Source organism: Heterodontus francisci, chromosome 36 (assembly GCF_036365525.1).
Source record: "Heterodontus francisci isolate sHetFra1 chromosome 36, sHetFra1.hap1, whole genome shotgun sequence".
In the NCBI taxonomy this organism is placed as follows: domain Eukaryota; kingdom Metazoa; phylum Chordata; class Chondrichthyes; order Heterodontiformes; family Heterodontidae; genus Heterodontus; species Heterodontus francisci.
In genome coordinates, this window is record NC_090406.1 from 8,415,878 (window position 1) to 8,438,761 (window position 22,884).

The window sequence follows — 22,884 nt, forward strand, 5'->3', positions numbered from 1 at the left end:
CTAATCAGACCAGCTACATTTTCCTCCAAATCATTTATATATACTACAAAAGAGCAAAGGTCCCAGGCACAGATCCCTGCGGACCACTAGTCACATCCCTCCATTCAGAAAAGCACCCTTCCACTGTTACCCTCTGTCTTCTGTGACAGAGCCAGTTCTGTATCCATCTTGCCAGTTCACTTCTGATCCCGTGTGACTTCACCTTTTGTACCAGTCTGCCTTGTCAAAGGCTTTACTGAAGTTCATATAGATAACATCCACTGCCCTTCCTTCATCAATCATCTTTGTCACTTTCTCAAAAAACAATCAAATTAATGAGACAGGACCTCCCCTTCACAAAACCATGTTGCCTCTCGCTAATAAGTTTGTTTGTTTCCAAATGGGAGTAAATCCTGTCCCGAAGAATCCTCTCTAATAATTTCCCTACCACTGACGTAAGGCTCACCGGCCTATAATTTCCTGGATTATCCTTGCTACCCTTCTTAAACAAAGGAACAACATTGGCTATTCTCCAGTCCTCTGGGACCTCACCTGTAGCCAATAAGGATGCAAAGATTTCTGTCAAGGCCCCAGCAATTTCTTCCCTTGCCTCCCTCAGTATTCTGGGGTAGATCCCATCAGGCCCTGGGGACTTATCTACCTTAATGCTTTGCAAGACACCCAACACCTCCTCCTTTTTGATAAAGAGATGACTGAGACTATCTACACTCCCTTCCCGAGGCTCATATCCACCAAGTCCTTGTCTTTGGTGAATACTGATGCGAAGTACTTATTTAGTACTTCGCCCATTTCCTCTGGCTCCACACATAGATTCCCTTCTCTGTCCTTGAGTGGGCCAACCCTTTCCCTAGTTACCCTCTTGCTCTTCATATACGTATAAAAAGCCATGGGATTTTCCTTAATCTCTGTTTGCCATTGACTTTTCATGAACCCTTTTAGCCTTCCTGACTCCTTGCTTAAGTTAGCGCAGGCTCAAAAGACTGTGTGGCCTACTCCTGCTTCTCATGATCCTTCCTGTGAAATAGCAATGAGCTGACACTCCCAGTTCAAACCTAATCACAATGAGCACACACAGCCAGCACTCAGTATAAAGAAGGATTATCTTTATTGCTAGAATCAAGTTCATTCTAGGCCGCTTTATTTTGCCATGACACTTAATTAGAATAAGAATCCATCATAAAAACAAATTGTTCAACGTGCTACAGTCTTGTTTACAGTTCATTAAGGACAGTTGAGGTGCACAATTCTGACTGAATATTGACAGTTTCTTTCCCCTTTCAATTTTACAGCATGTAACAAAATTAACTACAAGAACCTATCTACACTGTTACTGGCAGTCAGTGACAGGACAGTTCTGAATTATGTACAGTCTATACAGTCTAACATGATATATGATCAATAATACTCCCCCCCCACCCCCCCGCCACTTTAATTAAATGCTACTATCGAAACATGACTTTACATTATAAACAGCAGTCCGGGACCTGAGTCTTTAAATATATATATTGTCAGCTGCAGCAGGTGTGGGGATGGGGGCTGCAATGCAGGATTAGCAGGGACAGCTCATACTTCACTGCATCAACTGGGGTCTCACCCTTTTCATTAATTTTCTCCAAACATCTCCTGAAGACACTACAGCTGGTGTGTCGGATCACAGCTCGATTCCCACCCTTCCCCCAAAGTACCTCATCCCCAAGTGACCATTCTTCATTGATGAACTCAGGGCAGCAGGCTCAGTAGGGGAAGCCCTGGCTGCTTCTGCCCCTCCCTAACTCAGGAACGCCAAGACCAACTGGAGCATCCCTACCACCTGGACAGTAATCAGCAGACTCAGCAGAGGGGAATTGAAGTGAACACTGACTGATCTCCAATAACACTCCTGCAAGATTTAGCATTAATACTGGACGCAGCAGAGATGGGCTGAAGTGGGGACAGGACGCAGCGGATTTTCTTCATCATGGCTTGGGCTCAGTTGGAAGCCTATGTTTTAAGTACTGTAAGGGTTTAAGGTGTCTTTGCGTGCTTTCTGCACAGTCCTCTTGAGCTCTAGCTGGGGCTACTCCAATTTCCATTCGCAGTCCTTTACACTACATGCAGAATCTTCAGTGATTTTGCTCTCCTCATACTTCGACTCCTGGTTGGATACAGTTCTGTGGTAACAAGCAGCACCCTGGTACCACACTCGAGGGGAGACTAAACAGCAAGCAGTGGCTGGGTATTTGAGCCTGGCCCTGGTTCTCTCAGCGGGAGTCATCAAGTGGGCAGGAGTGCTAACCCTATTTGATTGTTTTCTGTACTTAGTTAGGGACTACTGCAGCAACCTGTACATTATGCTGCTGCCTGGACAGAATCTAGAATGATTGATTATTTTTGAGAATGTCATAGATTTTGGGTAGAAAGTGAAGGGAGGGATGAATTGGATTTCATGTTGGTAATCTCTGCTGGGCTAGATCTTCTACCACAAGCAAAAGGTTTTTATTTTAAGGGAGTTTGGCTGAGACCGATAAAGAACAAATCAATTTACTCTTGCTGCCTTTGACAAACCTGCATTTTAAATTACACGTTTTTTTTTTAAAAAAGGGGAAAATACTGGAACAATTACAAGGGAAGCCAGCTGTGAATCCCAGCAGCATTGACCAAAACCCCTGTGAGCTTCTCCTTGAAGGTTGAGGTGTTGGCTAAACTGTCTGAGGGATGGGGAGAGGGGAGCTTTCTCCTGAGCTGTGCCAGCCTTCCAGGCTTATCCAGAGAAAGCCCAGAAATTAATAAAATGCAAACTAGACACCAGAAATGTGATTTTAAGAACAGAATGCCAATTCTATTTACTCCATGGTCTCCTGGCACATAGCAATTAATGATTAAGGTCCTCAAAAGGATTTTTATGAACAGTGTCAAACATTGTAACTCAACCTGCAATCCCACCTCTTCCCCAACACCCCCACTGGATTTAAACTTGGCAATACATAGGCACCCAAGTTCAGAGTTCAACACCCCACCCGCCAGAATGATCAAAGGAATGGCATCGTTGAAGTCCGCAGAGATGCGCAGTATCCAAGGACAGTCAGGAGGCAATAGCCCTGGAAGTTCTGGTGGCACTAAATGCCCCAAGCACTTCCTTCCCACCTTGTCCCTTCCCCCAGCCCGTATGTGAATAAACAGACACTTTAAATCTCTTGCAAAGATCCAACTAGTACCAATTTGCTGTGCACGATTGGAGACTCAGGTCTCTAGTGGTGTAAGACTAAGAAGAATAAATAGGGATGAACCCTCAGCCTTGAGGAAAATAAAGAGTATTGCAAAAGGTCCATTAATAGAGATGCACTTCAGTGATGAAGAACAATCACTTGACCAAGACATCACATGCCCAGGTCATGGTCATGCAACTGCACTCATCGGTGGAATGTTTGTGGTTATGTGTTGTTTTGTTTCTTTTTCAGGATATCCACTTCTCAATCCTCAAAGTACAGTAACATTTTATACAGAGTGCATTAAAGTGCTCCATGACAAAAAAAAATTAACCGCTACAATTTTGGAGAACCAGCTATAAAGAAATAGGGAAAAAGAAAATTGTGCTCAAGTGCAAATCAGAAGAACCTGCTCAAAAATTACAAGTTTAAGATATTTCTAGTGGTTAATTCTGCTCTCAATATCTTAAGTATTTTTTACCTGCTTAAAGTAACTTTCTGGAATTAAACTAGATCTGGGATAACCCAAACCATTCTGAGTATGGCGCAGGTATGCTTGTGTTCTCAAACTCTCCCCCAATTAACAGTTTTAGTTTATTGATATAACTGGGGCTAGTTGAGAGTTTTTAAGATGCTGAAGAGGTTGGGGGGGGGAAAAGAGGGAGAGGGGTCAAATTTGGTTTAACCTATATCCAAAAAATCCTGTCACACCCTCTTGTCAGCTCTGCCAGTAACTTTCAAACAAAGCTGGGGGTGTTTTCCTGCTCTGAGCTGCCACGCAACTTTGACAATTATTTCCAACATCTCAACTGTGCACCCTTTGTTAGAACACTTGAACAGATCGTAACCAAGTTCAGAGACAGACCATCATCTACTCTGGAAACCAGCATGACAGTCTTTTCTCCCAAGAGCCAATCTAATCTCATTCGCTTTGTTGTAAAAGACCAAGCCAAATACATGTATCAGAGGCATAAGGTGAGACAGCAGCTTCCTCCCACAGCACATGCAAAGTACTCAAGTCAACAGCAATTCATCACTGCCTATGGAATCACTTACCCAGCACTTCCTTTTGTATCATTTTCTCCCAGACGAAACAACCCTATACCAGTGCAGGCTCCACTCACTGATGTCTACAGCCCTTCACTGGGTGATTGATGTTAAAGTGGCCAATGGAAGCAAATCCCTCAAACCTACTGGGAATAAATGAAGAACGAGCGCTGTAGATAACGCATTCCCTGCTTCTTGGAGTAAAAGTCAATGTGGTGTCTATAACACGCTTAAATACATTAAAGCCACATGTGTACTTGTACAAGGTACACCTGTCTGTACAAGTACATGCACATGAGATGTTAACTTAAATGTGGATTGTCTTTTTTTTGATTTGCTTTCATTGACATCTCTTGCAAACAGAACACAAGATAGCCTTCACCACCAAACAAAATGCTTCCCTACTCACTCTCAGGTAGATGTCAGCCTGAAAGGTCCTACTGTGGAATTCAGACTGCTCAGTGATGGGCCGAGAGAGGGAGGTGCCAGGTCTGGTCCCCCAAGTGTGTAACTAGGCTCAGCCTGGTCAGCAGTAAGGGCGCTACAATTGGCCTCAGTGCTCCCTAATCTACCGAGGGGTAAAGAAAGCTTTGCCTGTTCTGATCTCCATCTAGTCACCTCTGTTGGACAGTGCAAGGGTGTGGACATCAGGCTGAGGTCAAGATTGTGAAGTCTTTCACAATGGAATGGTTTACTGACACTCTCAATCTGGGCTCAAACAAGGAGAATGGCCACTTTAGTAATGTACTTGAAGGGTAGCTGATGGATAAGTCAATAGCTTCAGGACAGGAAAATGAACTACACGGAGGAGTCCAGTGCACATACAGGTCTTAACCATATAGGGACAATCTTTGGTGGGCCAAATGGTCTTTACCCAACCTCATTTTAACTATGCTATGCCTAAACAATGTGCTTTACACTCGAGGATTGAGCAAGGGGCTTGGATTGATTTGATTATTTGAAGCAGCACTGAGCCTTTGCTTTTTCTACCTGTGGTGTCCCTTGCTTCCAATTTCTGCACTGTATCTGATTATTCTCGCTTTGTGCCTCGACTTTTCTCCCCATTGTACTAGCTCCCAGTGCCGAGACTCCTCATGTCTGGTTGAAGACGACTGATTGTGGGCAGTAGGATGGAGTATCCATAACAAGCACCTACACTCGCAGAAGAGCGAGCTTGGCTACCGCTCACTTAGTGACTCTCATTGCCCCAATATACAATGTCCAAGATTGGACTCATTGTGCTTACAGTCCCAGGGCTGATCTGGAGTGCCACCAGTGTCATGGTCTTGTGTGCCCATGCACTAACCATTCATAAACTATCCGGCTTTTTTTTCCTCCACATCCGATGGGGCAAAAGCATTTCTTGCTGTTGACACACTGTCATAATTTGCTCACGTCAAAACCTTCATGCCCAAGGGCTGAGCAGAACCTGCTGTTTTTAATCACAGTATCTGATCTCTTATCACAAAAGCCTATGAATGACTCATGCGAACGCCACAACTTCAAAAGGTGGCAAGAGAGAAACCCAAATAAAAATCAAGCATTTTTGGAGTTTAGACATTGTTGGGTAACTTGACAAAGCTTCAAAGTATAAAAACAATTTAAAATATACCCCACCTAAACAATAGTGATCTAGAATAACGTCAGCCTTTCCACTCCCTACACAAGAATTATACCACTGACGAGTAAATAACTATTATATTTTCTTTGATCCATGGCAAAACCATGGTCCATCGCACGCATTTTACCACCAGAGATTCCTTCTTGCTGCATCGGTCATATAAACTAACTGTTCACTATACCTGCCCCCAAAATGCCATTAACTGAAAGCAAATGTCTCATCACAGAAAGACTAGAGATTTTATTAAGACTCTGACATCATTTTGGGATGCCTGGTGAAAGCGTTCATTAAAATGCAAACCTCTCGCTCATTTTCTTCTGCCTCCCCCTTACTCAACCACCAAAAATGCCTAGTTAGTCTCCAGACTAAATGGCTATAATGCGTTCCACCTGGGATGCAAATGCCCGAGTTACGCCAGTGCTGTGAAACACATTCCACCATTGGAAGAATCAAAAAGACACAGATTCATTAAAAAGCATTCCCGATTCCTGGTCCATGGAAATGGAAGTTGCACTGACAACCCCATCATTGGAAAAAATGGTTGAATTGAGCTTCTAATCTCAGAGAAGGGAGGGGAAGGGTTAGCAGTTCACAGCTACTGCCCCAGATGTCCAACGCTTCCATTTGCCCACCCGCTCATGTCTTGCACCCCCAGTGTCCAATCATGATTCGCACTGGGACAGCGCTTTGAAATACTGAACACACCTTCAAATAGGAATTGCAGTAACTTCCAGATTACATCTCCTGATAATAGGGGAAAAGACATGCGCAACATATTCATGACAGTTTCCGATATGGACACTCCCTTCCAACAATAGTAGATAATTGTGCTGCCACTCTTTGTCCGACAGTCAGCTTCTGGACCCACACCGGCAGCTTCTCAACTCTGAACAGGATTCAAACACATTTGTCTGGAAGATTATTGGCACATTTTGAGCAGTTCCTGCTCCCATTGTCAGCTCCAATGCACCCTCTCCCCAGCCCTCCCTCCCCCCATCCATTATTTTGGGATATTCTGAGGTTGCCGCGTCTGCCAATGACTGCACTGGATGATCTTCTGCTGCTCGTGTGGTTCAGAAGAAAATGATCTCGGCGCCAGAGTCGTCCTTCATGGTCAGCGGCGGCTGCTGAGTCACAGTCACAATGGGCACACTCTGAGGCTGGGAATTTCCGCTCGGCATCGACATGCTTAGCATGTGCTGTGGCTCGTGCTGAATGTCCACAGGGACAGAGGTTTCTAGGATGGCAAAAGAAAGTTTTGGTTAAATCTATTAAGTTACTGGAGGTGTTTCCTGAATCAAAGCTGTTTTTTTTTCTCTATACAGTTACATAAATGGCCCCCAGCCCCCCAATTCAAAGTGACCCCAAAGTCCAGTTCACCCCTTTATTAAACACCTTGGGATGTTTCACCCTCTGGTGGCCATTGTCATGTGAAAGGCAGGCATGAGATTCAGGACAAGAGGAAAGAAAATAGGAGAAAGCACAAAATAGGAAGTTCTGGAACAGCATGCACTCGTAAAGCCTGGCTCGGGTATTAAATTAAAACCCGACCCGAGCACAGCCAACCCGAACTTGAACCGAGCGCTTTAATTTTTTTTTTTTTTGCGCCCGACCCTATCCAACACGAATCTCCTTCATCTGGCAGCAGGCTACTCCTGCAGATGGAGTTGTGGGGAATCACATGTAAGCCTGATCCCGTGACTTCCCGGAAGCAGCACTGTCCAAGGCCAACCCGACCCCGAATGCTGGACTCGGAATATAGACCCAACCCGAACCCTACGCATGCAGTCAGGTCTAGCTGGGTTCGGGTTGAGTAGCCAGGCTTTACGCACTCGTCAGTCTAACGCTGGCACAAAGCCCCATGTCTGAGCAAATCATTTTCATGTTTAAAAAACAGATCATTCTGTCGTGTTGAGATGTCTCAAATTGCTACATATATAAATCAATTATTTCTGGTCTAAAGTGGCTGTTCTTTAAGTAAACACGGCAGCTATTTTGCAGACAGTTGATTTAACGGTAATGAGGCTAATTGAGGGCAGAATATTGGCCACGGCAGCGGGAGGGAGAACTCCTCTTTTCAAATAGTGCTGCGGCCTTTAATGTTCACATCAACAGATTTAGTGCAGTTTACTAAATTCAAATGTACGTTTACAAAGCACGTCTCTCAAGGTGAGGAAGAGAGAGAATCTTGAGCAATGAGCAGGAAGGAGAAAGTTTAGGAGGTTGACCGAAGACAGGATTTAAGAGGTAGGTCCTGAGGAGACTTCTGAAAGTGGTAAACAAAGTAACAAAGTTTTTTTTTTAAAAAAAGAGGAGGTTAGGGAGGGAATTGCAGAGTTGTAGTTAGCGGCTGAAGGCTGGATTGGAGAAGGAGGCAGGATGTATTCGATGATGTCGGGTTGGAGAATATCGTTATTTGCAGAACGCTGATTTGAGCAAAATGGCTGCACAGTGACTATACTTCAAAGAGATTCATGCAAAGCACAATGGGCCGTTACTGATACAGACTAAATAAGGAGCTATATAAATGCAAATGTCAAATCAGATGGAGTAAGGCGTGGAGGGATTTCAAAATGAGGCGAGGACCTTAAAGCCAATGTGCTGATGGTGTACAGTCAATGGGAGGAGGGGGAAGAATTTGGCAAGGATACTTAAATACTAAGAAAGGCTTGAAAAAAAAGGCTACTTTTGTTAGGGCAGAGGCGATAACTGGGTGATTAAATAGAGGTGTTTAAAATTAAGAAGGGATGGAGCAGAGTAGATGGAAAGACAGCATGCAATAGATGAGGGGCTTAGGACAAGGGAGCACAAGATTAAATGCAAGAAATTGAAGAGAGCAGAGAAAACCTTTGTTTTGAAACTTTTTTGTTTAAAAACACAGTTATGAGCTTTTGGAATGCACTACCAGAGTAAGTCATTGAAGAGATCAAGGCAACGTTTAAGAATAGTACAGGTGCTAAAGTAGAGGGAAATAAAGGGACATAGAAAAAGTGGGTACATGGTACAGGATTAGGATACTACTTGTGAGGATAAACACCAACACAGATTGCTTGAGCCAAATAGTCTGTTTCTGTGCTGCAATTCCTACGAAACCTCCACACCCATGATGAATGCTGATGCGGTCTCTGCTTCTGATAGGCTAGATAAGTGTTTGAAAGAATTGGACAGGCATATGAAATTAGGATTAAATCAACATGGATTGGTATCAAAGGCCAGTTTCTGTTTCTCTGTAACTGTGCGCGAGTCTTGGTTTGGTTGAGTGCTGACTGACTGTGAAAGCTTGGACCTTCACCTTGGTGGGAAAAACTTTGGCTGCTTGGTATGACAGGGCTCGATGACCTCCTGCCTCTCAACACCCCATCATCCTTCGCAAAAATCTTCGCTGGAGTGCTTTGCCTGAGGTCTCCACTGACTGATCCTACAAGGAAGGAGAAAGTTTATTTAATTCATGGATCCTACAAGGCAACAAGTGGTAAGAATGGAGGAAAGGAATAGAGAGAGTTCAGTGTGGAATTGAATCATACAGACCAAGGAGTCTACCGTTGATGCCCTGGTCTTTTCTGAGTTATTGGATATCAGCTGGGGCACTATGACTGCTCTCAGTGCCCTGGGCTAGGGAGGGTAAAGATCAGCCAGGGCTCCTGCTGCTGATTTCTATCCAGTGACTGACAAGCCTTAGACAGCTTGAGGATATTGTGGTTAAAGCGCTCCCTGCGATATTGTTTTAGACTTTTGGCAAAGTTTCATATGAAAGACTTCACATGAAACTAAAAGCCATGGGAGTAGAGAGCTGGATATGTGGTTAGAGAAGCAGCAGGTTTAATAAAAACTGAAAGCAGGCAGTATTCATGTCATGGGAGAGTAGTGCTAAGTGGCTCCTGCAAGGGTGAGTGTTGGGAGTGGGAGGGGGGCGGTAGGGTGGAAAATGGCATTGAGTGGGTTCTACAAGGGGTTAGTGTCATTAGGAGGGGAATATATTAATTGGTCCTTCAGGGATCAGTGTTAGAATTGGGGGGCGGGGGGGGGGGGGAGATGATGGTGTTGGATGGGTCCTGCAGTTCAGACTGTAAAGAAGGTAATTAGACGACCTCACTGACCTGCATAATATTAAATGGTACACAAACGAATTCAGAATTAACGAGGAGGGTAGTGCCAGAGGAAAGAAATAAAAAATAATGTCAGATAGATACTGAGTGAAAAATGTTTGGAACAGTTTTCCAGCTGGAGTAGAACACTTTTACGAAAACATTAATGGTGTTCAGAACGCCAAAAGGTGTTAAACAAGGATAGTCATCATAGAGATACAGCACTGAAACAGGCCCTTCAGCCCACAGAGTCTGTGCCGACCAACAACCAACCATTTATACTAACCCTACAGTAATCCCATATTCCCTACCATCTACCTACACTAGGGGCAATTTACAACGGCCAATTTACCTATCAGCCTGCAAGTCTTTTGGCTGTGGGAGGAAACCGGAGAACCCGGCGAAAACCCACGCGGTCACAGGGAGAACTTGCAAACTCCACACAGGCAGTACCCACAATCGAACCTGGGTCGCTGGAGCTGTGAGGCTGCGGTGCTAACCACTGCGCCGTCCCTATGATGAGATGGAGTACTACAGGAATGGTTTTGATGGGAGAATTGCCTTACTAGTGTGATGGCCTTCATGGGAAGATTAGCTTGCCAGACTGACAGGATTCAATAGTAGTTAGGGTAGCAGAAGGCTGTGCTTCAGCAGGAGAGATAGAGTATTAGGAGGTTTAGCTCTGATAGACCATTTGTTGTCCCTGAATGTTCTTCTGCCTTAGGACCTGTTTGAAACTGCGCGTGTTGGCAGGATAGAACTTGGCATTCAACGTCAATGTTGACACATGGGTGAGGTACCAGGGATCTATAGCCAACCTTGAACTGAATCTCAGCAAGAAGCCCACACTTTCATGCTAAAACTGGTAAAAGAAATAATAATTCAAGTTGGAAAAGACTGAAGCAAGAGAAGAGAGTGAGCTTTACCTGTGCCATACGGTATTGAGAAGGAAGGCATGCCCGCAATGGACTGTCGGTCTTTTCCTTTTCCGCCCTTCTCCTTTCCCCCTTTCAAGGTGGCAAGTTTGGTGGGAATTTTCTGCTGCACTCCAGTGTGCTTCAAAATCTGATTGGTGGCACTCACGAGGTGGATGGGCACCTCTGTCTTTGGGACGAGGGATGCTCGGTTCTCAGTTGTGCGTACAAACATCGAGGCTGTGCTGTTCTCCCTCTGAAGCTGGATTTCAGCAGGTCGTTCACAGAGTTCCGTCACCATGCTCGGCTGCCCCTGGTACTTCAGGCTGTGCTGAGCCATTCCTCCCTCATTCAGTGGTAAGGGGTTCACTTCCATTCGGTCCCCGTCAAGGCTCTGCGAGTGTGTAAAGCCTGGGATCTAAGGGCCAAAGATATACTGCATGAGTCCAAGGCATCACAGATGTCAACAGCCTATCTGGACTGAAACAAAGGATACCTCAAGACTCCATAAACTCAAGCAAAGCTATCATACAAGAACCTAAGAAATCAGAGCAGCAGTAGGCCATGCCCCTCTTCATATCTGCTCTACTATTCAATAAGATCATGGCTGATCTTCTACATTAGCTCCACTTTCCCAATTGATGGCTAGTGTTATCCCCAGAGTTGTTTAAACATGGTAAACTGCCATTACCCAGCGTACACCCTATTCATATATTGAGCAATATTTAACTGCAAAGCTTAGCTCAGTTGGTAGCAGTCATGCCTACGAGTCAGAAGGCTGCTGATTCCAGAGACTTGAGCGCATTATATAGGCTGGCACTCCATGGTACCATTTCAAAACAGAGCAGGAGTGCTTCCCAGTGACCTAACCAACATTTATTCCTCAATCAACATCTAGAATAGATGAGCCGGTCCCTTATTTCACTGTTGCGCGAGAATCTGCTGCTGCATTTCCTACATTAAATAACCCCTCACTTCGCCAGCTGCAAAGCACTTTAGAACGTTCCCAAGTCTTACAAGCCGCTATCTAAAAGTTCTTTGCACTAAAGTTATTTTCCTAAATGCCATGGGGCTGAGTGAGAGATCACATTAGGGACAGGAAAGTGTAAGACATGATGGTACATCTCCAGACCTCGCCTTCCCCGCAGACAAGAAAATTGGGAACCTGCTTTCCATCAGGGACAGAGGTATTACCCAGGTCCACGTCGCTGACCATGTCCACCTTTGCCAATCTGGCCTTCCTTTAAATAATTATTTAGGCATCACTTCCCAAATGGTGGGTTCCACTTGCGCTTATCTGAAAGCTCAATAAATGTCAAGCCTCTAGGCATAATGACCATTGTAGAGAAATCTGTTCTCTTTGAACCAAAGTCCCAGAGCAGGAATGGCCGCTGAAGAGAGTCGCCATTTTTGGCTCAGCTTCCAAAGATGTTTTCATCTGTCTTTTGAGGAAAACTGCAAAAATGGCTGCCACATTTCCCAAAATAATCAAGACTGTCTCAAAAGGCAATTTATATCCAAGAACATTGGAAGGTTTCAGGAATTGAGAAGCTGAATATAAATGTAGATTCATCCTTTACTGAGGACGCAGTTTGTGCAAAGGGGAGTTATCCATCGCCAGAGTATGACGATATACTGAAATGCAACTTCAGTCACTGCATCACTTCTAAGCAAAAGCACTCTTCCATTCCTAGTTTAATCGATCAGTCCCAGTGACAAGTTACCACATTTACATTGACTGTAACTTTCTTTATTGATGCTGCTCTGCACGGATTGCTCCATGGGCAGGCTGAATTATCACAGAACAGGAACTTTTCAATAATTCTGATCAAAGAACCACTACTGCCCCCCAGTGGGCCTTTGCCTCTATCTCAGAAGACATTGTGGTGCAAACCCATTTTCCAACTTGGTTTAAAAAGACGAGTCTGGCAGGTCACCCGATTGACAACCTGCAGTTCTGGCTGCTGTTTGTCTCCTTACATCAGTGATACCGAGGGTACTTGTAGCACCCTCACTGCCTCCAAACTGCCGGCAGACCAGACCTGTACTCACTGGCTGGTACATTGAGCCATAAAGAACCTGCGATGCATTTTCACTTGGGCCTTGTTTCTGTGGATTTTGTGCCTGTCCTTTTGCTAATCACCACCAGTGCTTCAGTCAAGGTTTTTCCAATTGTTACAAAATTAAAACCATGTGACATTTTCATTAAGCTTGCTCTCCTTGCGTGTTCATGTCATAGCTCATTGCAAGGCCCTGACGAACTGGGGACCCAGAGGGCAGGAGTGCAGGGGCCTCTGCCTTTGCGATTGTCCAACAGGTTTGAGGTTCTTTCAGCTTGTTTGGATGAGAGTGGGGGCTGCAGACCATGGCACCATGATACAGGAAGCCATTCAAGTGGAGGGAGAAAAAAAAGGAATGCAGTGGTAGTAAGGGACAGTATAGTTAGGGGTTTGACACTGTTCGCTGCAGCAAAGAGCGAGAGTCCAGACTGCTGTGTTGCCTGCTCGGTGCCAGGGTTCAGGACATCTGCTCAGGCCTGGAGAGGAACTTACAGTGGGAGGGGGAGGATCCAGTCGTCATGGTCCATGTAGGTACCAACGGTACAGGCGGGACAAGAAAAGAGGTTCTGCATAGTCAGTATGAGGAACAAGGCACAAAATTAAGCAGAACCTCAAAGGTAATAATCTCTGGATTATTACCTGAGCCACATACAAATTGGCATTGGGCAAATAAGATTAGAGAAATTAATGCGTGGCTCCAAGACTGGTGTGGTAGAAGTGGATTCCTGTTCGTGGGGCACTGGCACCAGTACTGGGGAAAGTAGTGGCTGTACCGTTGGGACAGTCTACACCTGAACCGTGCTGGGGCCAGTGTTCTAGCAAGCTGCATAACTAGGGAAGTAGAGACAGTTTTAAACTGAATAGTGGAGGGAAGGGATTAAATTTGGCAAGACATGGCCAAGGAGTAGAGACAAGGCAAGAGAGAAAGGTATTAATATAGGAAATGATAAGACTGACACGAAGGGACAGAGTGTATAAATGTAATAAATTAACAGATAAGCCTAGAGGTTACAAAAATAATAAAAAAGGACAAAACTAAAGGCTCTGTATCTGAATGCACGTAGCTTTCAAAACAAAACATATGAACTGAGTGCGCAAATAGATAGGAATAAATCAGTACAATCTGATAGCCATTACAGAGACAGGGCTGCAGGACGACAGAGTGGGACCTAAATATTGTAGGGTACATGGCATTCAGGAAGGACAGGAAGCTAGGAAAAGGTGAAGGGGTAACTGTTAATTAATGATGATATTAGTGCATTAGAGAGGGATGACCAAGTTCAGGAGACCAGGATGTAGAAGCAGTTTGGGTAGAGATGAGAAATCATAAAGGCAAGAAGTCACTTGTGGGAGTGGTGTACAGGCCACCTAACATTAACCACACTGTAGGATGGGGTATAAAGGAGGAAATAACGGCAGCCTGTCAGAAAGGTACAGCAATAATTGTGTTTTTTTTAAAAAACCTATATATAGATTGGAAAAATCAGATGGGCAGAGGTAGCCTAGATGGAGTACATAGAATGTTTTAGGGATAATTTCTTGGAACAATACATTCTAGAGCCAACCAGAGAGCAGGCTATACTAGACCTGGCATTGTGCAACGCGATATGATTAATTCATGACCTCATAGTTAAGGTGCCCCTAGGTAGCAACGATCATAATATGACTGAATCTTCCATTCAGTTTGAGAAAGAGGAGTGGGTCCAACCTTGGTGGTGACGGATGCACTCCCCCCCAACTTTCTCCAGCAATCCTCCCCCCACCACCCGCCCCCTCTCCGGGCAGTGTGTGCTGCCATGTGTTCACATTACCTTTGTGTGATTATTTGAGCAGCACCATCTTTAGTCCTGGCAGCTGCCTGAATGTCACTGACTGATGTTTTAGTTGAACAGGCTGCATTTGTGCATGTGCCAGTGCAGCACCACCTAGTGGTTGCACTGTCAGCAAATGCAGCCTTTCAGAATACACAGGATAGATACATTTCAACAGGAACAAAAAATTCCAAGGATGGGACCCACCATCCATGGTTAACTAACAGCTAAAGATAGTATCAAACTTAAAAAGCCTACAATTGTGCAAAGATGGGTAGCAGGTCAGAAGATTGGACAGAATATAAAAAACAGCAAAGAATGACTAAAAGATCGATAAGGAAGGCAAAAATTAGAGTACGAGAGAAAGCTATCTAGAAATATAAAGACAGATAGTAAGAGTTTCTATAGATATTTTAAAAATAAGAGTTAAAGTGAGCATTGGTCCTATAGAAAAAGTGAGTCTGGGGAATTGATAACGGATAATAAAGGAGATGGCAGATGAATTAAGCAAATATTTTGCAACGATCTTCACTATTGAGGATACAAGTAACATCCCAGTATTAGCTGTAAGTCAGGAAATGGAAGGGAGGGAAGAACTCGAGATAATTACAATCACCAGGAAAGTGGTACTGAACAAATTGTTGAGCTACAGGCTGGCAAGTCCCCGGGTCCTGTTGGACTCATCCTCGGGTCTTAAAAGAAATGGCTAGTGAGATAGTTGATGCATTAGTTTTAATTTTCCAAATTCCTTAGATTCGGGTGAAGGTTCCGTTAGATTGGAAAATAGCGAATGTAACTCCTTTATTCTAAAAGTTGGGGGGGGGGGGGCAGTGGGGGAGAAGAGAGACAGAACGCAGGAAACCACAGGCCACTTAGCTTCACATCCGTCTTAGGGAAAACGTTAGAAGCTATTATAAAAAGATAGTATAGCAGGGCATTTAGAAAAATTCAAGGTAATCAGACAGAGTCAACATGGTTTTGTAAAAGGGAAATCATGTTTAACCAATTTATTGGAGTTCTTTGAGGGAGTTACATGTGCTGTGGATAAAGGGGAACCAGTGGATGTATTGTACTTAGATTTCCAGAATGCATTTGATAAGGTGCCACATCAAAGGTTATGGCAGAAAATAAAAGCTCATGGTGTAGGGGGTAACATATTGGCATGGATAGAAGATTGGCTAGCTAATAAGAAACAGTAGGCATAAATGGGTAATTTTATGGTTGGCAAGATGTAACAAGTGGTGTGCCACAGGGATCTGTGCTGGGGCCTCAACTTTTTACAATTTATATCAATGATTTAGATGAAGGGACCAAAGGTATGGTTGCTAAATTTGCTGATGACACAAAGATAGGTAGGAAAGTAACTTGTGAAGAGGATATAAGGGGGCTATAAAGGGATAGAGATAGGTTAAGTGAGTGGGCAAAGACTTGGCAAGTGGAGTATAATATGGAAAAGTGCGAAATTGTCCACTTTGGCAGGAAGAATAAAAAAGCATATTATCTAAATGGTGAGAGATTGCATAGCTCCGAGATGCAGATAGATCTGGGTGTCCGAGTGCATGAATCGCAAAAGGTTAGTATGCAGGTACAGCGAGTAATTAGGAAAGCTAATAGAATGTTATTGTTTATCATGAGGTGAATTGAATACAAAAGTAGGGAGGTTATGCTTCAGCTATACAGGGCATTGGTGAGAACACATCTGGAGTACTGTGTACAGTACAGGATGTAAATGCATTGGAGGCAGTACAGAGAAGGTTTATTAGACCAATACCTGGAATGGGTGGGCTGCCTTACGAGGAAAGATTGGACAGGCTAGGCTTGTATCCACTGGAATTTAGATGAGTAAGAGGCGACTTGATTGAAACATAAAAGATCCCGAGGGGTCTTGACAAGGTGGATGTGGAAAGGATGCTTCCCCTTGTGGGAGAATCTAGAACTAGGGGTCACTGTTTAAAAATAAGGGGTCGTCCATTTAAGACAGATGAGGAGAAATTCTCTGAGGGCTGTGAGTCTTTAGAATTCTCTTCCTCAAAAGGCAGTGGAAGCAGAGTCTTTGAATATGTTTAAGGCAGGGGTAGATAGATTCTTGATAAGCAAGGGGGTGAAAGGTTATCAGGGGTAGGTGGAAATGTGGAGTAATCAGTTCAGCCATGAACGTATTGAATGGTGGAGCAGGCTCGAAGGGCCGAGTGGCCTATTCCTGCTCCTAATTCATATGTTTGCATTTGGCAGCTCTTGGGACCCACAGTGCCCTAACCAATATTTATTTCCTAATCACCGTCACTAAAAAAACAGATTATCTGATCATTATCTCATTGCTGGTTGTGGGAGCTTCCTGCGCATAATTTTGGCTGCCACGTTTCCTACAACGGTGACTACACTTCAAAAAGGATTTCATTAGTTATAAAGTACCTTGGGAAATCCTGAGGTTGTGAAAGGTGTTATATAAAGGCAAGTCCTTTCACTAAAAACCAGGCCCAGATACCAACTAGGGGTCAAATTTAACTCACTTTATACAGTTAGGGCAGAGTAAAAGGACCATGCGAGAAGCACCAAGACTATAGCGCAGGCTCAGTAGTCCTAATAGTACAAGGTTAATTTCAATTCACGTAGCTTTTTGCAGTTCATCAGCCTGCTGGTACTCATTGTCTATGCTCTCACATGAAGGTGGCTACTTGGGCACGGAAACCAAAGCACTGCTGGCCCTGATGGAATTGTACCCAGCCTCAGTCTGCACCTCCAGCAGACGAGAGAATTGAGAATTAAGACATAGAAAGAAAGACTTGCATTTATATCACACCTTTCACGACTTCAAGATGTCCTAAAGAGCTTTACAGTCAACAAAGCACTTTTGAAATGTAGTTACTATTGTAACGTAGGAAACACAGCAGCCAATTTGCTCACATCTGTGTTTCATGGTGTTAGCTGAGAGTTAAATGTCGGCTTGGGCACGGTGGGAGAAATTCCCTGCTCGCCTTTGAGATAGTGCCATTAAAATCTTTTACATCCATCCTGGGACACACACCGAATCATCATACTGTCACCCCAGTAAAGATAAAGCCCAATTCATTACCTGCCCAGTTTCAGATGGAAACGGGACTGTGTTGTGCTTGAATTGTTTGCGCTGTCGTTGCTCCAGACGTTCCCTCTCCTTCTCCACCGTTCGTTGGGACTCTCTGAGACGCTCCAGGTCCTGCTGGTAATCCTGCCGGTGCCGTTCCAACTCCTCCTGGGCCTGAGCCAGCTGTTCGTTCTGCTGCTGCAAGATCGCCTCGCGCTCCAGCAGCTGAGCCTCCTGGGCGTTCAGGTCACGCTTCTGGCGGTCTCGCTCCCGCTCCCACTTCTGCTGCTCCTGCCGTACCTGGTTCTGAAGCTTTTGGACGTTGGCCCACTCTTCGCGCTGTTTCTCAAAATTCCGCTGCTTTTCCTGCTCCAGGAGCGTGCTCCCACGTGAGATCTGAGGCCGGTTCTGCCTGTCCCGCTCCCCACTTGAACCCATGCACCGGTGCATCTCGATGTAGCTGTCCTGTTGGGCAATCATAACCTGAGGAAAACACAGAGGGTATAGGCCATGAACCAGAGCTACTAAATGCACAGGCATGGAATGTATAGCAAAGGAGGCCATTCAGCCCATTGCATCTGTGTCTTTGCTAGCTCTTCAACTGGAGCTATCTACTCTAATCTCTGTACCCCCTCAATTCCTCTGCTCCTCCATCCCATTTTGACACTTATTTTCCCAAAGAGTATGTGGCTTCCTTATTCTTCCTACCAAAGTGTACCATCTCTCACTTATCCACATTGAAATTAGTTTGCCAATTACACACCCATTCTGTAAGTTTAATATTTTCCTGTATTTTGTCACAGTCCTCCTCTGTATTAACTACACCCCCAATTTGACATCAGAAAATTTTGAAATTTTACCTCTGATTCCAGAGTCCAAATTGTTTATGTAAGTTGTGAACCACAGCAGTTCTGACACTGATCCTTGTGGAACACCACTTCCCACCTTTTTCCCCAGTTTGAGTAACTATCGTTAACCCCTGTTTTCTGGTTTCTTTTGCAGCCAGCTTGCTATCTATTATGCTACCAGTCCCCTGACTCCACGTGTTGACCGTCGTCATAAGTCTACTGTGTGGTAGATTATTATTTTGGAAACCTAAATATATTACGTCTACTGCACTACCTTTATCTATCCTTTCTGTTACTTTTTCAAAGAATGAAACACAAGCAGGCACTGGTTCAATGCAATGAGCTGATATCAGCAAGTTCTTCATAAAAAAAATGGTGGCTCTTGGATATAATAGGGGAAACAAAACCCTGGAATGATTTAGTTAACCTTAGATGCTGTGCGGCTGGTATAGGGATAGGAGGATTCTAAGTTTGAAATGGGACTGGATCAATGCCCTTACTCATCTGTGCCCATCTTGTGATCTTGTTCTATTAGGATTATTTTAAATCACTCACCTTCAGCTTGTACAGCAGATGTGTCAGTGTCTGTACACTCTGTACCAACTATAGAGAGAACCAGATAGCTGTTAGAAAGAGAAATTATACAAATTTTCGACAGCAAGAATCTTACTGTTTACATCAGAATTTGCCAAACATGCTACTTTCCTGTCTGATTTTTTGCTACAGCCAGTGCATCTCAACATGCCCTGCTTGTACCTCAACCTGTAAATGTACTGCCGAAACACCATAGCTCCTCCCTCCATTTCCCAAGCTTCCCCTTGCTCCAACAACTTCTAGTTTTTTTTTTTGTTAACCAAAGGTATCAACAGATATGGGGCAAAGGCAGGTATATGGAGTCAGGTTGCAGATCAGCCATGATCTCATTGAAAGTTGGAATAGGCTTGAGGGGCTAAATGCCTCCTTCTCTCCTGTGTTTTAAAAGCCAAGTTTAACACTGCCTCATCACCTCAGTTCAGTTACCTCAACTTCTCAAAATCAGGATGGTTGGAACTTGGCATTCCTATGCCCCAGCTGCCCTCGTTCTTCTGGCAGAGTTGAGAAGTGCTGCTGAAGAAGCCTTGGAGAGGTGTTGCAGTTGCACCTTGCAGACTGTACACAATACAACAGCAGTGCGCTGGTAGTAGAGGGGGTGAATGCTTAGGCCTATAGATACCTGTTCTGAACACTTACAAAAATCTCTTTCCTTCTATTATTTTACTTTCAGATAACATTGCCCTGTTTTATCAAATTCATTTAGAAAACAGAAGTAGAATGACAGAATCTTACTTCTGCATCAGGCAGCAATCTGCTGTTATTCATGCTGTACCACCGGGATAGATCACTCTGAAATAGAGGGAATGGAATCACCAAGTTAGAATTGCCAGAGAATTACCAAATGGGGGCCTCTGGCATGTGGAGTCAATCTGCTCGGACCAGCACAGTAGCAGGAAGCGTTGCTGTAAAATCCTCTGGTTAATAATGCTGGCACCAAACGCCTGATATTTAAACCGTTAATTTCACTGTTTAAGGATGTATTCTCTGGATGTTCACTGATGCTAGCAGATTAATCGCATTTCTCAGCTTTGTGCTGACTTTTTTGTTAAGATGAATTCGTGAAGGAAAATCTTCCCCTTATTTCTATGTCTCAATATGGGGGATAAGATGGTCATTCAGGTTTGCAATAAAGTCTTATTAGTGGCAATGCAATTATGAGAACTCAAGTCACAATCTGATCTTTCATTATTCTGTCGCGTTCTCCAATTTTAAGCAATGTAGCCCCATACGTTTATGTTTAATTCAGAGTTGGAACGATTGCCATTTTCATCCTTTAACAAAAATCCTGCAATCTCCCTTGCTGACTCAGTCAGCTGAGCCGCATAGATAAGGAAGATCCCGTGTTGAAGCCCTGATTTGTTCTGTTAGCTGATCTAAATTAGGATCGTGGCAGGGCTATGATAGCTAACTAGTACCCAGATTAGGGAAGAGGAAAAAAGTAACAGCCATGGCTCATTTTCAAAACTGGGACTGGTTTTGTTAGAATAGGAGGTTACGCAAGGTGATTTGATAGAGGTGTTTAAAAGGATGGGACAGGGTAGATAGAAATAGACTTTCTAGTGATTGAGGGGCTTAGAACAATGGGCCACAGATGTAAGGCTAAATGTACAAGATTTAGGACAAAGCAGGAGGAACTGCTGTACAAAGGGCTGTGGAATAATCTAGTGGAGTTAGGTGACTGAAGCAGATTCCAAGTCAACATTTCAGAATTGGTTAGATGGATGGTTAGGAAAAGATAATAAAGGGATATGGGAACAGAGCAGTCAGGTGGGTTAGGCACAATGCACATGTGGAGATTAACACCACGGACTAGTTGGTCCGAATGGCCTGTTGAAGTATTGTAATTTCTACATAGTTACAATTTCTGTTACATACAGGATAATTATTATTTACACCATTAGGATGGGGTTTCTCATCAACCGCATGTCAAATGTCAACATGTTTATTGTTGGGGAAGTAAAGGGATATATGGCAGACACTGGACACAGGAATGAAACCTCTGACATGAAGGGCTCTTTAGAATTACTGTACCGTCCGTGCACTCTCACTATCGCTGCACATGTCCTGCAGTTGAGGATCAGAACTGGCCCGAGATCCAGCTTTTTCCTTCACCTTCAGCTCGCTGCTGGATGACAGAGTGTTTGACTTTTTCTTGATGGAGCCATCTGGAAATAAAAGAAGTCAAAAGGCAAATGGAGAACTGCAGACCTGACATAGGAACATTGCGACTTTCACACAGCCTGCCACTCTCACTTACCTTTGCCTGGATTAACGGAACTGCTGTCGTAGCCTCCAAAAGTCTCTGCTCGCCGTGGCAAACCCGACGACCCCAAGCTGTCGTCCAACTGCCAATTTGTGCTGCTGGGCTGAGCAGCAATCAAGCTTTGAAGATTTTCAGCTGGAAGGATGAAAGGTCATGCTGTTTATACAGGGCTTGATTAGAAAGCTCCAAAGAGTCTGTGTGCCCTCACTGGTCAGTCCCGTCTTTCTGAGTAGCATCATCTTGTGCACATGAAAAGAAAGACACTTTTTGCAAATTTTGGCTGCTGGCTTCTTTCCTGGTTTTGTTTGAAAGTTAACATTACTCATTACTAGTATTTGGGAAGGGGGATGGTGTGCAAGATTATACCATCTAACAGAGGGATGAGCTGGTGGTGGTATTACCAATGGGCCTGATAGTATTTTCTTTCGGTAGATTTCCTGAAAGGCAGGCTGCAACTTCCAGAATGAACATATACAAGGGAACATTACTGGGAAAGGGTAGGTTATTCAGCCCCTCTTTCACCATTTAATTAGACCATTGCTGGCATCAGCCAGTCCTCAATCCACACTGCACAGACTAGGCCATTTGAGATTGCACTGGCCTAAAGTCAGACTGCCTCCTTGAGCTGGGTGTTAATCTGTTAATTGTGTATCAATTTGATTATATGCAGATGGAGGGTGCTAATTGGGGTCTTACTTGAGCACTTACAAGCACTCAGTGAGACTTGTGGAGGGTTTGAGTGAGGAGCTACAATTTTGTAAATCCTTTTACTCTGTACAATTAATGTGAAACTGAGTAAAGTCAGGCATTAACTGAGTAAAGTTAGGCTCCATAACAAGCTTTCTGGAGTTTAACAGAGGAAAATTAAAAAAAAAATTCCAGTTAAGCCAATTGAAAACAGATTTCTGAGGACTGTGCATTGAATTAATAGGACAGCAGAGCAGACTTAGTTTGGTTAGTTTCATGGGTGAGATTTAACAGTGAGGTTTTCACCTCCCCCACCCGCTCTAGGTGTCCAAGAGTTTATTAAAAAAGCAAGCCATTCCATTGCCAGCACTCAAGTACAGATCAAGGTGGTCAACAATTAGATGGTCAGTCAGCAGTGCATTCACTGAACTTAGTCAGGGTGACAAGAGGGAACGGCGACAATTGGCTTCAGTGCATTGGGATAAAAAGAGGTCAGGACTTGTTTTGGTTGTGATGTCCCCACAGTTGAATAGTCTAAAACTCTGCCACAGTTTAGACATGGAGAAGTGGCAGAAAATGGCTGTGCCTGAGTGTCTATGTCTTTACAAGGGGAGTGGAGGAAATAGGAAAACCACAGGTGGAATAAACTAAGTGGGGAGCTGGCATTTGACTGTTGTCCTTTATTATTCAGGTACACTAGGTGAGTGG

General features: G+C 44.1%; 1 protein-coding gene across 9 annotated transcripts in view; it reads right to left on the reverse strand.

The window, feature by feature from the left end:
- Nucleotides 1-1,088: 1,088 nt before the first annotated feature.
- The window catches only part of arhgef18b (rho/rac guanine nucleotide exchange factor (GEF) 18b), a 232,652-nt gene continuing 210,856 nt past the window's right edge, over nt 1,089-22,884 (reverse strand). For all 9 annotated transcript variants that reach the window (XM_068016099.1, XM_068016098.1, XM_068016097.1 and 6 more), the window contains 8 exons: nt 21,484-21,624; nt 21,258-21,391; nt 19,959-20,015; nt 19,188-19,235; nt 17,797-18,267; nt 10,865-11,270; nt 9,146-9,271; nt 1,089-7,090 (listed from right to left, as the gene is read on the reverse strand). In XM_068016099.1, coding sequence (XP_067872200.1) covers nt 6,927-7,090; nt 9,146-9,271; nt 10,865-11,270; nt 17,797-18,267; nt 19,188-19,235; nt 19,959-20,015; nt 21,258-21,391; nt 21,484-21,624 — 1,547 coding nt within the window. In that variant the 3' untranslated portion in view covers nt 1,089-6,926. The remainder of the gene's footprint in view (nt 7,091-9,145; nt 9,272-10,864; nt 11,271-17,796; nt 18,268-19,187; nt 19,236-19,958; nt 20,016-21,257; nt 21,392-21,483; nt 21,625-22,884) is intronic.